This window comes from Erpetoichthys calabaricus, chromosome 1 (assembly GCF_900747795.2).
Source record: "Erpetoichthys calabaricus chromosome 1, fErpCal1.3, whole genome shotgun sequence".
NCBI lineage: Eukaryota > Metazoa > Chordata > Cladistia > Polypteriformes > Polypteridae > Erpetoichthys > Erpetoichthys calabaricus.
In genome coordinates this window covers 147,715,210-147,732,038 of record NC_041394.2, presented here as the reverse complement: position 1 = coordinate 147,732,038, position 16,829 = coordinate 147,715,210, and the positions used below count along the sequence as shown (strand labels likewise).

At 39.8% G+C, this 16,829-nt stretch overlaps 1 protein-coding gene across 11 annotated transcripts in view; it reads right to left on the bottom strand.

Moving 5' to 3' along the window:
• plekha5 (pleckstrin homology domain containing, family A member 5) overlaps positions 1-16,096 on the bottom strand; it is a 493,187-nt gene extending 477,091 nt beyond the window's left edge. For 3 of the 11 annotated variants that reach the window (XM_051935408.1, XM_051935399.1, XM_051935402.1), the window contains exons 1-2: positions 15,815-15,928; positions 15,613-15,689 (exon numbers count right to left, since the gene is read on the bottom strand). In XM_051935408.1, the coding sequence (XP_051791368.1) occupies positions 15,613-15,689; positions 15,815-15,915 (178 nt within the window). In that variant the 5' untranslated portion in view covers positions 15,916-15,928. Of the gene's footprint in view, positions 1-15,612; positions 15,690-15,814 lie in introns of all 11 variants that reach the window. The other 8 variants (XM_051935415.1, XM_051935412.1, XM_051935457.1 and 5 more) reach the window with 7 other exon arrangements.
• Positions 16,097-16,829: the final 733 nt, after the last annotated feature.

Below are 16,829 nucleotides of genomic sequence, written 5' to 3'. Positions count from 1 at the left end.
TTGCACTACAGATTTTTTGCTGCTAAAATATACATTTGCTACATTTATACAGGTGTGTTTTTTTCTTCTGTGTATCAGCTAGACATTAATAATACTCAAGGTGCAATTATAAATATGGATTACCATTTTAATTATGTAGTACTTGTTTCTTACTAAAACTTATGCTGTATGACACAAGGTAAAAAATAATAAACACAGTACAAATCTTTAAATAAAGCGCAAATATATCAAATGTTCATAAGTTGTTCACCACGTAGACACAAGACTAACATGCTTAATACGTTTATAAGTAAAATACACATTTAGCTGTTAAGCTAACAAGCCTAATATTTAATAAGTTCCAATTCCAAACTCATCTTTTCAAAATTAAAAATTTAAGCTGCTACATTTAAAACAAGCTCGTTGTTCAAACTCAAATGGTGTCTGTTTTAATTTAAAAGGACAAAATAAAAAGGTATGAATTTAAAAAAAGCTTTTCTTGCCATTTTCTAATTATACAGGATGACTTCTCTAATTTCTTTTTCTCAGTTTATTACTCCACTTCTTTCAGTTGTCTATTGCTTTCTCCTAAGTGCTAAAACAAGCCTCAACTTGCTGCTCTTTGTATACGCTGCCAGAATGTCTGTTGGCGCAAAAAGAGAAAAAAAAAACTAATAACTTGCAGCTAAATTACTGTAAAGCTTAGAAAAAGAGGGGCTGAAAAGATTGTTTTATATGATCGGCCAATTTACTGATCAAGGCTTTTTTTTTTTGTAAAAATCAGCCAATTTAGATTGGCAGCTAATCAATTAGCGCATCCCTATTAAAGATTTATATTTTATTATGAATTCAAATCAAACCAAATCAAATCAAAATCTTTATTGTCATTGTAGCAATGAGACATTGTACAAGGAAATTTTTAGGTGCAATTTTCTAGTGCAGAAAAAAATAAAATAAAATAAAAACAAAAACAAAACACATTACTCAAGTTACAACTAAAATAAGGGAATAAAATAAGTATCCAAAATTGTCCATAACAGTAGAACAATGTTTTCCACTCATACATACTTACATACATACATTATATTGCACTTGTCCCTTATCTAATGTTAACTTAGAATGAAGGTGCACTCGGTCAGATTGACCACTTAGCAGCATTCAGCATGGTGATGGCTGAAGGATAGAAACTGTTTCTCAGTCTAATTGTCTTAGTCTTTATGGATCTAAAACGTCTGCCTAAAGGCAGGCGTTCAAACAATGGATGTCCTGGGTGTGATGGGTCCTGAAGAATTTTCTTGACGTTCCTGAGATAACAGGAACTATGTAGTTCTTCTAGTGAGGGGAAAGGACAGCTGACTATCTGCTGGGCGACCTTAATGACCCTGTGGAGCTCTTTCTTCTGTGCTACTGTGCAGCTGGAGAACCACGCACAGAGACAGTAGACCAGGATGCTCTCTACTGTGCAGCGGTAAAAGGACAGTTCCTCAGGGATATTGTTCTTTCTGAACACCCTCAGGAAGTAGAGTCTCTTTTGGGCCTTCTTCACTACCTCAGCAGCGTGTGTTCCCCAGGTCAAGTCCTCCCTAATGGTGACTCCCAAGAAGCGGAAGTCTGAGACCCTCTCCACACAGTCGCTATTGATGATGAGTGGCTGGATGTTGTCTGCCTTCTTCCTGAAGTCCACGATGAGTTCCTTGGTCTTGGCTGTATTTAGGAGCAAGTTGTTATTCCTACACCACGTTGTCAGCCGCTCCACTTCATCCTTGTAGGCGGACTCATCCCCCCCCAGAGATGAGCCCTACTACCGTGGTATCATCAGCAAATTTAACAATGGTGTTACTGTAGTGGGCAGGAATGCAATCATGAGTGTAGAGGGTATAGAGCAGGGGGCTCAGCACACAGCCCTGTGGGGAGCCAGTGCTGAGGCTGATGGAGTGGAGACGTAGGGGCCCACTCTAACCCTCTGAGTGCGATCACTCAGGAAGTCCTTGAGCCAAAGGCAGGTGGAGTGTGGATGTCCTATGTCTGACAGTTTGGTCACCACTCTGTGAGGTAAGATGGTATTAAAGGCAGAGCTAAAGTCTATGAAGAGCAGCCATGCATAGCTCCCCTGCTGCTCCAGATGGGACAGAACAGCATGGAGAACAGTGGCCACGGCGTCCTCCGTAGACCTGTTTGTTCTGTAGGCAAACTGGTGTGGATCAAGCATGGGAGGCATGAATGACATGATGTGGTTCCTGATGAGCTTCTCGAACCACTTCATAACCACAGGGGTCAGCGCAACTGGCCTGTAGTCATTAAGACTGGTAATAGATAGATAGATAGATAGATAGATAGATAGATAGATAGATAGATAGATAGATAGATAGATAGATAGATAGATAGATAGATAGATAGATAGATAGATAGATAGATAGATAGATAGATAGATAGATAGATAGATAGATAGATAGATAGATAGATAGATAGATAGATAAACTTTATTAATCCCAAGGGGATGGACTGTCTCCTGGCCACAGGCACTATAACAGAGGATTTCAGGTAAGATGGCACAGTGGACTGGGACAGAGAATGGTTGAATATCCTGGTGAAGACCCCAGCCAGTTGGTCTGCACAGTCTTTCAGCATGCGTCCTGAGATGCCGTCAGGTCCAGATGCCTTTCGTGGGTTGACAGACCGCAGCATGCGTCTCACCTCGTGCTCCCCCACTGTGAAGATGGTGCTGTTGTTGGTATCTGGATGGGGTCTGTCTGTTTCTGGTGGATCCACTTCAAACCGTGAAAAGAAGTGGTTCAGTTCCTCAGCCAGTGATAAATCACCTCCCACAGCTCTGGGACTGGTCCTGTAGTTGGTCATATGCTGGACACCCATCCACACTTGCCTGCTGTTGTTGCTATCCAGGTTTTCCTCGATCTTCCTTTTATAGTCTGACTTGGCCTCTTGGATGCTCCTCTTTAGGTTGGCATGGGCTGTGCTGTAGAGACCCTTGCCACCAGACCTGAAGGCAATGTTCCTCTCTTTCAACAGCCTCTGGACTTCCCTGGTCATCCAGGGCTTCCGATTGGGGTAGACTCGGATATGTTTATCCATTGTGACAATGTCTGTGCAGTTCTTAATATAGCACAGTACGCTGTCACTAAACATTTCAAGGTCTGAGTGTTCAAAGATGTCCCAGTCGGTCCTACTGAAACAGTCCTGCAGCTGCTGAGAGGACTCCATCTGGCCAAGTTTTAACTGTCCTTGTGCTGATAGGAGCAGTTTTCCTAAGTGGAATGTATGCTGGGATTAAAAACAGTGACGTGTGGTCAGATTGTCCCAGGTGAGGTAGCGGTGTAGCCCTGTTTAATGTATGTATAGACTTTATCCAATGTGTTCGCTCCTTTGGTGGCACACTTGACGTGCTGATGGAATTTAGGGAGCACAGGTTTTAAATCCACATGGTTAAAGTCCCCAGCAACGATATTAGAGATGCACCGATACCGAAACGGGTATCTGGTATCGGCCTCGATACCACATTTTCTAAAGTACTCGTTAAAAGTCCCCTGATACCAGGGACCGATACCACGGTCTGAGAAATGTCTATGTTTGAGCGGCGTGTAAGGGGTTAATCACAGGCGCCGAGTGCCCGCCCCCAGGCCCTGGCTGCAGCTCAGAGCGGGGAGAAGGCGAGGCGAGACATGTCAGCCGTGTGGAACTATTTCAAAGTGAATGAAGACGACAAAACAAAGGCGGACTGCAAATTGTGCTCAGCGAAATTGTCCAGAGGAGGCTCAAAAGGTAGCGCATTTAACACAAGTAATTTAATCAAGCACCTAAAATCCCAACACGACAACGAGTACAAAGAGTTTACCCACGCTTCTAAACCAACACAACCCACGCTGCAGCAAACTCTTGCAAGACGAGAGAAAATGTCCAGAGACAATCCACATGCTGTAAAAATAAAACAGGCAATTATCGAGTACATTGCATTGAGTGACCAGCCACTCTCGGAGGTAGAAAATGTGGGATTCCTGCGTCTCCTCCATGTTCTGGAGCCCAGATATGATGTCCCAAGCCGCCGCTACATGACTGACACGGAGCTGCCTAAACTACACGACTCCGTGAAAAAACATATCCACAGCCTACTGCAAGCCTCCTCTGCGTTTAGTTTCACCACGGATATTTGGACAAGCAGTGTTAGCCCCATGTCGCTAATTAGCCTAACCTCCCAGTGGATAGACGAGAGTTTCTTGTTTTTTTTGTTAAATTATATGACTAAAGCTGTTACCTGTAAATTTAAATCATGTTTTTATTAAGTACTCGGTATCGGCAAGTACTCGGTATCGGCGAGTACTGAAATGCAAGTACTCGGTATCGGCGAGTACTGAAATGCAAGTACTCGTACTCGTTTTCCAAAAAAGTGGTATCGGTGCATCCCTAAATGATATACATAGCATCAGGTTGCTTGGTCAGCTTACTGCTAATACTGAAGTGTAAAAGTTCAACAGCCGAGTTTGCATTAGCGTCTGGTGCTATGTAAACAGCGGAAGTAATCAAGACCGCAGTAAACTCTCTAGGGAGATATATGGGTCTGCATCTAACAGTCACATACTCCAGGTTCGGAGAGCAGTGACTGTCTACAGTCACTGTATTTGTACACCAGTTATTATTTACGTACACACACAGCCTCCCTCCTCTGCTCTTACCGGAGTCACTGGTCCTGTCATGGCGCTGTGCAGTGTAGCCTGTTGGATAGCTGGATAGCAGAGTCCGGGATCAATGAGTGAAGCCAGGATTCCATGATCAACAGAACGCAACTGTTCATTACAATGTTATTTGTTGCCACCTGTACCCTCAGTTCATCGATTTTGTTGACAAGAGATCTGGCATTGGTGAGAAAAACACTGGGGAGTGGTGGTTTAACAGGCTGCCTACGTAACCTTGCTAACGCTCCGGCCCTGCAGCCTTGCTTTTGTTTTCTCTCTGCGCCACCTCCGTCGCCTGCCCACAGGGATGATAATCTACGGAGAGCCGGGACTCCTTGCTATGTCTTCCGGAATGTCGTGGGAGCAGAGAAACTCTGATGAAATACTCCTTTCGCTGCACGCTCCAATCTTGAGAAGTTCCTGTCGGCTGTAGATGATGTCAGCTCGACAAGATGCAGGTAAAACAAGTAGTAATATTAGCACACACATGCACACAAAACACTGAAATGAAGAGCACCAAGCCGCTGCGTCTGTGCACGCCGCCATTCTACTTATTCTCTTTAGACTTCAGATTCTAAACACTGTTTAGAGAAAATGATTCATTCTATTGCAAAAATATGCAAATAGCAATAAACTTGTGTAAATGGAAGTGAACCATAAAGTTTGTATGTTTAGTCAACAAGTCAAATATAAACAAGTGTTAACATAAATTAGCACCAAATTAACAATCACCAGGACAAACTATGAAGCCCTCCACGATATCATTCCAACAAAAGAATTCAGATGCTATAAGGAAATGTCATCAGTATAAAGAGAAGTACAAAACTGTAAAAAAAATGTTTTGAAATTCATCACTGTAGAGATTACCAAACAGTCTACAAATGTAGAAGATTCAAGACCACAGTAAAACTAGCTATATGTGGTTGTACTTGAAAATTATCCCACAGAACAACAAAAAAAATTTACACAACATGTTCAAAAGAACTTTAGCCCTGTTTTTATAAATCTCTAGAGATCTTCTGTCATAGTTGATATTGAAGTTTATACACTAGGTCAGGCCTATTTAAAAGGCAGCCCGCAGGCCACATTCGGCCAAGAAGCAACATCCGAGTGGCCCAGCTCATGGTTCCACCAGGGCTCCAGACTGCAACTAAAATGGTCTCAAATGCAACCAAATATCGGCTTTGGCGATTATCATTTCTACTTATTTTGCCAGTTGCGAATTAAATCATTGAAAATATAAACTAAATATATTTTAACAGGTGCAAAAGGCCATTTTTAATTGTTAAGCAGATGCACTGTTAACATACATGTTGGTTCAGGCTCCACCTTGCATATCCGTGAACCAAAAAAAGCCTAGTTTATCTCCTGTGCTGGGTGCAAGAGAGCTGCAGTGAAAACAATGGCAGACTTGAAGGTGCACGCGGGAAAATATTTCTAAGTACACAGCGCTGCTGATGGGATGGACATATATTCCATCCATCCATCCATCCATTTTCCAACCCGCTGAATCCGAACACAGGGTCACGGGGGTCTGCTGGAGCCAATCCCAGCCAACACAGGGCACAAGGCAGGGAACCAATCCTGGGCAGGGTGCCAACCCACCGCAAGGACATATATTCCAAATGGTGAATTTCAATGAGAGGCTGGTTACGCTTGTGCCAGAATAATGAACAAAGGCCTGAATATGATGCAACCGGTCATCAAAACAAAAAGGTAGGCATGCAAAACATTTGAAATTCCACTGCCCTTCATGTAGGTCCCTTGTTATGAATATATCTGTGCCCTGTGGAATTCAGTTGTCCCTTCTGATTTGGAGTGGCACACAAAGGTGTGATTGTCACTGATCTCCTTGTGTTCGCACATCTTTGCATAACATTTCTCTTTTGAATTAACACATACTCCATGCAAAATGCCGGCCTGTCTGTCAGTAATCACGTGCGAGCAGTCGCCTACCTGCTGTTTTGTCACACACAGCAATGTGATGAAGTTTGCGTTTTAAGGCTGAAAGTATATTACAGTCATTGTACCGGGATGCTCTGTGATTGATGGCGGACAGTAAACTTTATTAAAATGGTATTAAAAATGCCACTTTGTTAGTTGTTACTTTAGTCATTTTGGCATATGCACTATATGTTCTGATACCAATAAATTCTTCAACGGGAGCTAATCAACAAAGAAATATGTAAAATAAGATTTAGTAAAAAAATCTATATATATATTATTATTATTATAATTAATAATTCATTACTTGACACCTAAGAACTCTGTACAAAGACATTTTAAAGACAAATCATTAAAATAAATGTACCGATTGCTCTTAAAAATTTACTCAGGTAGATTTTTTCTGGGGTGTGGGTAAACAACTTCAACTGGAAAGGCTTTGTTGTGGAATTCAAATTTAACCTCTGTCATATGAGTGATTAAAACCGTGTCAATGAAATTGTTTTAAGTTCTATGAAAAAAAACCTTCCCCGTCATGACCACCCATTTAAATTGGGGGAGGATCTCATACTCAAATAGGGAAACAAATGTCATTGCTAATAGCGTACACTTTTTTGATTTTATTCACTTTGAGATGTGCCTGGGTCAAATGTGAGAAAAATGTTTATTTTTTTTATTTCAAAAGTGTTCAGTTACAGCTTTTTTGTTGTTTTCTTTTTCCATTTTTGATGTACCTGTGTCAGATGTGACCAAATATAAAAGGGAAACAATGAATAAACATTACTTATCCCTGAAGCCTACGAATAAAGTTGTAATGCCAGGCCACCTTATATTCCTTTGCACCTCTTCATCAGCGTCTTTGTTTTGCAAATGTGTCAATCAGTACAAGCAGCCTGCCATCCCATCTCCCACCGACGCAGCTGTAGTTCTCCCAGCTCAAGTCTCTTTATCTGGTTGTGTGGTGCCTGGAGTTATATAGCGTAAATATCACTATTTGGAATACATACATTTCATGTGTGTTCCATGTCTACAATGATCTGGATAAATGTTGGATGACAGGAAATGCGAGGCAAGAAATGTTGAACACATAATTAAAACAAAGTGTTTTCATGTTATGTCAACATTTTATCAATTTTTGCTATGAACTTTATAATGTGTGAAGACAGAAGTTCAAATGTCAAATACTTTCATAAAAAGGTATAACAAAACAAGTGGGCCTTTATTCACAAAAGGTATAACAAAACAAGAGCACCTTTATTTAAGAATATAACATATATAAAGAAAAAGAAATTATTCGATTTACTTGTTGCTGTCAATATGTAAAAACTGAAGCCCATTTATCAATCGCATGAGTGTATTATAGGTAGGAACGGCTGCTTCTAAATCAAGAGGTTGCAGGTTCAGTCCCAGGTCTTCCCCGTATTTTCTGTTTTGACTAGTGAGCTGCTATTATTACTTTTATATAATACTAGCAAAATACCCGCGCTTTGCAGCGGAGAAGTAGTGTGTTAAAGAGATTATGAAAAAAAAAGGAAACATTTTAAAAATAACGTAACATGATTGTCAATGTAATTGTGTTGTCATTGTTATGAGTGTTGCTGTGTTTTATATATATAAAATACACACACACACACATATAAACATATATATACATATACATATACACATACATATACATATCTACATTATATATATATATATATATATATACATATACACATCCACATATCAACATATATATATACACATATATACACACACACACGCTTTATGGGTGATGATTGTTTTACTCTTTTTATGTTTATTTTATTTTATTGTAGAATCAACTCCTATCTGCGCACAGCAGGGCAGCCGTGGGCGGATGCGTATGGTGTATTCACTCCATGTTATCGTGCATTGCGCTGTCAGTGGTATTTTGATAAAAGAATTTGAACAACATATAAGAAGCGTATAAATTATTAAACAGTAAAACATTCACATTTAAGAAGTAAAGTTACATTAAGTACTACTGCAGTGCCTTCGGGTATACCTCATTTTTTGTTTGCCCATTACATGCTTAAATGTATACATTTTTTGGTGCACCTACCCGAGAACACGCGACATATAACCGAGCGTGGGAGAAGCCTGGATTTTAAACACGCGTTGAGTTCATCTGCTGGTCTCCCTCGTGGAATAACTGGTAATGTTTGACTAAAATCTACAGCGAGTAAAACGACATTACCTCCTATTTTTTTTTTTACGATCTCTGAGATCTTGCTTTTTTCGGTTCAAGGCTTCATAAGCTCTTTTATGTTGTATGGTGTACTTATCCCAAACCATCATCTTTGAATGTTGCAAGACTTTCGCCTTGTATGTAGATCGGGGTAATTACATTCATTGCATTCCTAGTCTGAATCACAATCTGATTGTATGGGTGGTTACCTGGCACTGTAGGGTTGCCACCCGTCCTTTAAAATACGGAATCGTGCCGCGTTTGAGAATGAAATTGCGCGTCCCGTTTTGAATCAATACTGGACGGGATTTATCCCGTATTTTTTTTATCATTTTTTTTTTAAAGCAGCGTCTCATGCAAATCATCCCACACGCATTTTATGAAGATGCCTCCTTTCCTACTTTTGATTGGGTAATACTTGATGTCATCGTTAGTTTGATTGGTGTTTTTAACTGTCCAGTGAGGAGGGCGTGTCTTTTAAGTAGAGTCTGCAAAGTGTTGGCACTGAGATGTGGTGTCAGCGCCATAGTTGAAGACCCTAACGTTGCGGTCAGCAAGTCGTCTAACATCCGCCATGTGCCGTCTTTCAGTTGCGAGAAGCAGATCATAGAATGGTTTAAACTGTTGCCCCTAACGTTGCGCCACGGCGTGTGGTTCGTTTATACCTCTTGTCTTCTCATTAAACTTTTATCTCGCGAATATGTTATTGCAATCCGCAGCGGGAGCGTTTCTATAAACTTAATTTAAACTTACGTTTTACACCGTGCTTTGTTTCCCTTATGAACATGCTTGTATGCTTAACTCGCTCCGTTCTCAATTGTTTAATTAATTTTTTGCTCTTCGCTGTTTGCGGCTCTTCCTCCATTTCCCCCTACTTCGTTCTTTTATCTCGCAAATATGTTATTGCAATCCTTAACGGGAGCGTTTCAATAAACTGATTGAAAATAGTTTTGCATTTACCTTTTTAGTAAAAGGCGAGCTTTTAAGCCTGAGAAATCACCCCGTAAATGCACACGTTTAATTGGACATGTGTTAATATGTATGATTACACAGTATTAAAAGACAGTGAACAATGTCAGTTACCTTTGTTCCCGCGTTTGATAAAAGGTGAGCTTTTAAGCCTGAGAAATCACCCCGTAAATGCACACGTTTAATTGCACGTGTTAATATGTATGCTTACACAGTATTAAAAGACAGTCAAAAATTAACGTCATTTACCTTCGTTCCCGCGTGTGACTCGTGCTGTAAATCTCTTCCTTGTTTTTAGTTCACGTGATTACGTAGGAGGCGTGATGACGCGATACGTGACTCCGCCTCCTCCATTACAGTGTATGGACAAAAAATATGTTCCAGTTATGACCATTACGCTTTGAATTTCGAAATGAAACCTGCCTAACTTTTGTAAGTAAGCTGTAAGGAATGAGCCTGCCAAATTTCAGCCTTCCACCTACACGGGAAGTTGGAGAATTAGTGATGAGTGAGTCAGTCAGTCAGTGAGTGAGTGAGTGAGTCAGTCAGTCAGTCAGTGAGGGCTTTGCCTTTTATTATTATAGATAAACGCACATTTGATATGAGTCTGTAACACCCATTGTAAATTTTTGCTACTTGTAAAAGTTCTTTTTTTTTTTTTTAATTCAGTTTTATTCTCTCAAAGTCATGTTCATGTAGCACAACAAAAACTTGCCTCTTCCTCTCTGAGTTGATGGCATATATCTCCATTCTTTTCACAACAGCAGCGATGACCACAGTTAGTGCTGTGGTTGATGCCTGGTCAGAACTATTTATTGTACCAGCAATCAAAGATACGGTGGCTGCTATCAGACTATCATGTGGCATTTGCGCTTTGACAACAAAGACACCCATGTAGATTGTGTGAAAAACGACAGATTTGCATGTGCATGTGCAATGCCACTCTTTATTTAGGAAAAGATCCCAGTCATCCCATGGGAGAAAGACTTTCCGAGACTGTGGTCATAAAGCTGTTTACGGACAAAGGCAGAACCGTAAAAACGGACAACTTCTTCACATCACTTTCGCTGGCTAGTAAACTGCTGCACTGAAACACAACTCTGCTGGGCACCATAAAGTGGGACGGGAACTTCCACCTGCAGCTGACATCACTTCAGTACGCATGCAATTCTACACACAATTATTTAGATCTAGCAGTGCCATGCTGACGGTGTATGCCCCCAAATAGAAGAAGTCTGTCTGCATTCCCAGTACCATGCACGATAATGCAAATACTAGGCAAGATCAAAAAAAAAAGTTCAAATGACATAGCGTTTTTAAATAATTGTGTTTTCATACATGTGAGTGTGCATGCATGACAGAGGCAGAGACAGAATTGATATAATTCATGTGGTTACTGGAATTTAAAATAAACACTTTCGCAAAGGTATAACAAGTGTGATTTTATTCAAGAAAAAAAACTGAATAAAAAAAAAATTCAAGTAACAAGAAGAAACCAAGACGACATGATTCACCAGTGTTTGTGTATCTGCTTATATCCCTTCAACATCTTTTACAAGTAGCAAAACTTTACACCTGCTGTTACAGACTCAAAGCAAATGTATGTTTTTATTACATAATAGTAATAATAACAGCAGCTCACTAATCACAATGGTAAATGTAAGGAAACCCCAGGATCAAACCCGTAACCTTTTGATTTAGAAGCAGTCATTTTTAACCTCTACATGAGCCATGCAATTGATATTTGGGCTTCGGTTTTTACATATTGACAGCAACATGTAAATTGAATAAGTTTTTTTTCTTCGGTTACATTCTTGAATAAAGGCACACTTGATTTGTTACACCTTTTGTGAAAGTGTCTATTTGATATTTGGACTTCAGTCTTCACATATTAAACACTTCAGCATTTTGTCATTATTATAACATAAAAAAAGTTTCAGTTATGTGTTCAGCATTTCTTGCCACGCATTTCCTGTCATCCTACTTATCCAGATCATTGTTGACACGGAACACACATGAAATGTATGTATTCCAAATAACGATATATTATTTACCCTATACAAGTTCAGGCACTTCACACCCACATAAACACACTTGAGCTGGGAGAAATTCAGCTGCATTGGTGGGGGATGGGATAGCAGGCTGCTTGCTGCTTGCGCTGAATGACACATTGGCAAAACAAAAACGCTGATGGAGAGGTGCAAAGGAGTTTAAGGTGGCCCGGCATTACGACTTTTTTCATAGGCTTCGGGTATTCTAGTGTTAAATACATTAATTTGTGTTGATTTAAAATTTGTCATTACCTGCTGATTACTGGCTGCTGAAAATGTATGGCCTAGCTAAATTTCACGGTTTGAAAATCTGGCCCAACTAAAAATGTAATTGAATAGCCCTGCACTAGGTAAACAGCATTCACAGGACAGAAACTAGAAGAAAATCGGTACTCTAAAAAAAATATCACTGTTCATATTAGGTTTGAAAGTGTAAGTATTATGTTTGTGGCTGTTTTTCCGCTGAAGGATATGAATAACTTGCCATTATATAGTATATATGTATTTTGCTTTTATCCCCTATTTTCACACAGACATAATTTACACATGTGTCTCGGTGCTCTCATGTGCTGAATGGTTGCCAAGTGCTACAAATGTTGTTGAAAGATGCACATGCTAATAGAGTTCTGGGGCTTTGTATTATAATGAAAATGTACTACAGTTATCCATATTGATGGACAGCTTTTTTACTCTTCATTTGACCAACACTCTAACCATAAGGATTGCAAAATATTATATTCCAAGGCCAGCTAACTACAAACATTAACATAAGCTGGTTATCAGGTGTGTGAAACCTCTGCAGATTGCTACTATATATATATATATATTTATACACACATATGTGAATTTCCCCTTGGGATTTGTGAATTTCCTCTTGGAATTAATAAAGTATTTATTTATCTATCTATCTATATCATAAACTCAAAGAAAATGTCCTTGAACAGAAACTAAAACAATAATAGTTTTTCCAGCATGACACAGCCTATGAACAATTCCAGCACAACTATGAAAGAATGGACTAACAGGATATAAATTATTTTTAAATAGTAATTGTTCATAATTGCAACCATATACACTGTAAATTATTTGTCAAAACTTAAAGCTAGTTATCTATAAAACAAACAGTAAAACCAGCAGTACCAGTAAGTATGTAAGGAATAATCAACAAAACCTAATAAAACCAAATGTAACAAATTGACTAGTAACTCTTGGTTGCTTTCACAAATGTTAAAGTAGGAGGCATTACTAACAGAATCAGAAAAGCACTTTTGCATAAAGGAGTAATATTTTCTGTTGACTATGTAATTCTTAATAAATAAACTATTGTAAATATATAATTTTATACAATGTTATTAGTGTTTTTCTATCGTTTGTTTACCTTGTCCTCATTACTGGTGTTAAAATGAAATGTTAATATTATTGTTAAAATGCTAATAATTGTACTACATTTGCTTAAATCATTAAAAAATGAAGGCTTCACATACCTTTAAGCAGCACAGAAACCAAAAGAATATAAAATACAAATACATATATAACAATGTATAATCCGAATGCCCTAAAATATTTTTTCCACAGCTGTTAGCACTCTAGCCCTAGCAAAAATTGCTGCAGAAACAATAGCGAAATTACATGTTATAATGCTTTATTCTCTTAAATGAGCTGCAGCAAACTGTGCAAAAGTGTTCTATAAAGAGCCTCACAAGCAGGCTGACAATTCTATATGTGTTTAATAATCCTGACAGTTTCAATGTGTGTCGTAAAAACATAAACTGTACAAACCGTCAACTTTAGTTTGCTCTCTCAGTAGTAAAAGCTTCATAAAGCTGACAGCTAGTCTCAGGGATAGTCACTGTGTGTGTGTGTGTGTGTGTGTAGTAGATAGTCTCTGATAATGATTCTTCATAACCCCTTCCATTTGCATGTACTCAAAATTAAGTCTCACAAATTGTAGCTTCAATAAGGGCAAATATACAAAAACTTCATTTTAGGAGAACATCTTGTTAGGATCTGAGTTACTACAGCATTCACAATGCCATCCAGTTGGGCTTTTAATGTCTACATATATTCAGAAGATAAACACATCTTGAAACCATGCTTATAAGCAAATAAGGGTTAAGGGCTTTATGAATATTGTAAATAATAAACATGTAGTGTGCTTGAAAAACCACATAACCCTGACAGCTAGCAGTAGTACTGGTTGTAGTCTAAAACTTCACATACTTTATAGTCCTGAAATGTATATGCGCAGAGGAGTAATGAATTGCAAAAACATTCTCCGTGGGTATCAACTGTATTAGCAAACAATACACAATACTGACATATAAGCATATCTGTGCGTCTATGTCTATATAAAAGAAAACTTGGAGCTTCAAAAATCTAGAAGAGAATAAACACTTAACAGCATCACAGACTTGAGAAGCCAGTCTGTTTGCTTGTGTAGGAATAAGATTCACACTGCTGACAGCAAGCATGTGTATATGTGTAGGATGGTGCTACTTAACTCTGGTTTCCTTCTTTTATTATGTGAAGCTTTACAGCCTCAGCCAATGGTGTGTATGCAAGCTTTAATTTGCACATGCTTGAGTGTATACACAAACTTCATAGTGGAAACAGCAATCATTTGTGAGCAATAAGAAGACTTGTTACCAGAGTCACAGACCTGAGAAGCCTGTCTGTGATGCTGCTAAACTCTACTTGCACTCTTTTGCACATGAAGCTTTACATTCTTGCACAATGGTGTGAGTGCAAGCTTTACTATATATATATGGGGGGGGGCTTATGATGGGAATTGCCACTATGAAGTACTGTATGTCAACAAGTGTCTGTATGCTTAGGACAAAAACCTTCACAAAATGAGTGGGCCTTTTTTGAGTGGGCACATGTACTGTACCTTCTAAAAATAATATACATATATGAGCTGCTACAATAGTAAAGCAGATAGCCTTAAGGCCCGTCAATATAGTCTGCTACCTTACATCCTAAAGAGCAAGCAAGCATTTCTATCTTTGTGGTTGTGTGTTAACATAAACCCTCGAAATGGTCGTCCATCACAATGGGTAAATGCAGACCCAAATGCTGCACAATTCCGACAGCTTGGCTGGTGTGTACATCTGGTGGTCGAGAGGCACTTCACAAACGTGATAGCAAGCTTTGCAAGCAAGGGGGCGGGGTATGAAGTATCCCAAACCTGCCCAGCAGAACGCGTGTGAGCGCGCGTGCGAGTCGCTACGCAGTGACAGCAGCTAGTACAGTCTTCCAAGATAAGGACTGCACGTTTTGGACTGAGCGCGCTGCATTGGCCACTGTATAAGTTATAGTGAAACCGTCCGATCAGTCGAATTCAGACACCAATACACTTAACTGCAGAGTCTGGTTTAACTCTGTCCGTTTTAAAAGGCAGAGCGACGTCAGGGGCCGAGTTTAACCCAACGCACAAGCAGCCGCAGAGGGAGCACACGCTTGTAGCATACACACCTGGTGGGACGGGACAGGACGGGAAGGTACGGTGCAGCGGAGTTTACCTGTGCAGCGCCTCAGCGCACTACTGCAGTATCACTAGGAATATTTTAGTTTCAAACCCCACCGTGCAAGTGTCCACACGTTTCACTCCACCGCGTCTCATTTGAAACGGACATAATGTGGGATAAATAGAGGCATACCGATAGCGCGGCACTTGGACAGGCGCGCACTCGTTCGTACGAACCTACACACATACATGCGTTCTAGCAGGCGGACCCAAGTGACAGCAATCGCGCGGCTTTCTCTCCCTTACCTGCAGTCTTCCTGTGGCCGGTAATTACGGCCTCTCCAGTCACTGGATGTAGCCAGGTGGTACTCTTTGCGTGTTCGCTGTCGACGTGAAAGAAGGAAGAAAAGAAAGAAAAAAAGCAACGGGTGAAAAAAGTGCAAGTTAACCACTGAGGGGCCCATGCGTTTGTAATATAATCCGAGGTCGTTCTCCGGCGACTATTTACTTGATAAAGAAGACTCGCCCGTCTCGTGTTACCCCATAACTCCAAGCAGACGGCAGGCAAGAGAGCCAGTCCTGGTTCAGGTCCGCCGCCATGTCTGGCATTCAACCGAGATTGAGACTGAGGCGAGGAGGGGGGAGTTTGGTGGCGCGCCCCGTGGTGAGAACACGGCGGTGCTTAGCAACGGCGTCCGTGAACGCGCCGGCAGTAACACGAGAGCGCGCACGTCTCAGAGACTGAAAGGGCCACCTTTCTACCTGCAGCCTGCAGTTGCTGCTGCGAACGAATAAATAAATAAACCGGGATTCCGGTCATGTTCCACCGTTCCTTGAAATCCCACTGGAACTTTTTGTGCAGACTGGCATGCCTCCAGTAAACGGAGGGAAGCTAACATTTAATTATTTCTAAAAAGACAGATATTCAGGGAAATTAGGTACGCAATACATGAGCAGAATTTGAAAATATTCAGATGACACTCAAAAAATGATTCTTCGGGGGTGTTGCTATTACATAGCCAATTTAAATTGAGTTTACTCAAAATGAGAAGATTTCAGTGCTTTATTATCCATCTCTGGTAAAACTCATTAAAATGTCTTTGGTGTCACGTTAAGAAGTATAAGAAGTATAACTTATAAAGGAACCACATCTTTTATTAATCTTTTTAGTTAGCCAATAAAAGGTGTCATTTTGCTTGACTTTTCACTACATTCATAATGGCTAACACGGTACAATACCCTAGTACTAAAGGAACCACAGGAATATATTTCATTTGCTTTAAATACCAGCATCACTCCGTAATAATTTCACGCGTGTATTGCTATAACACAATAGCTTATGTCGACTTTATCTAAGACGAACAAATTTCGAAGCTTCAAAGGTAAATTTTAAGAAAACATTTCTGGGATATTTTCCAGAGTATTTGTACAGTTTTCCAGTTATTTTCCTTGGCAAAAATGCTTTATGCTAAATATGTTTAGTTGGTTTGCATTAAGAAACCACCATTTTTTGTGAAGATACT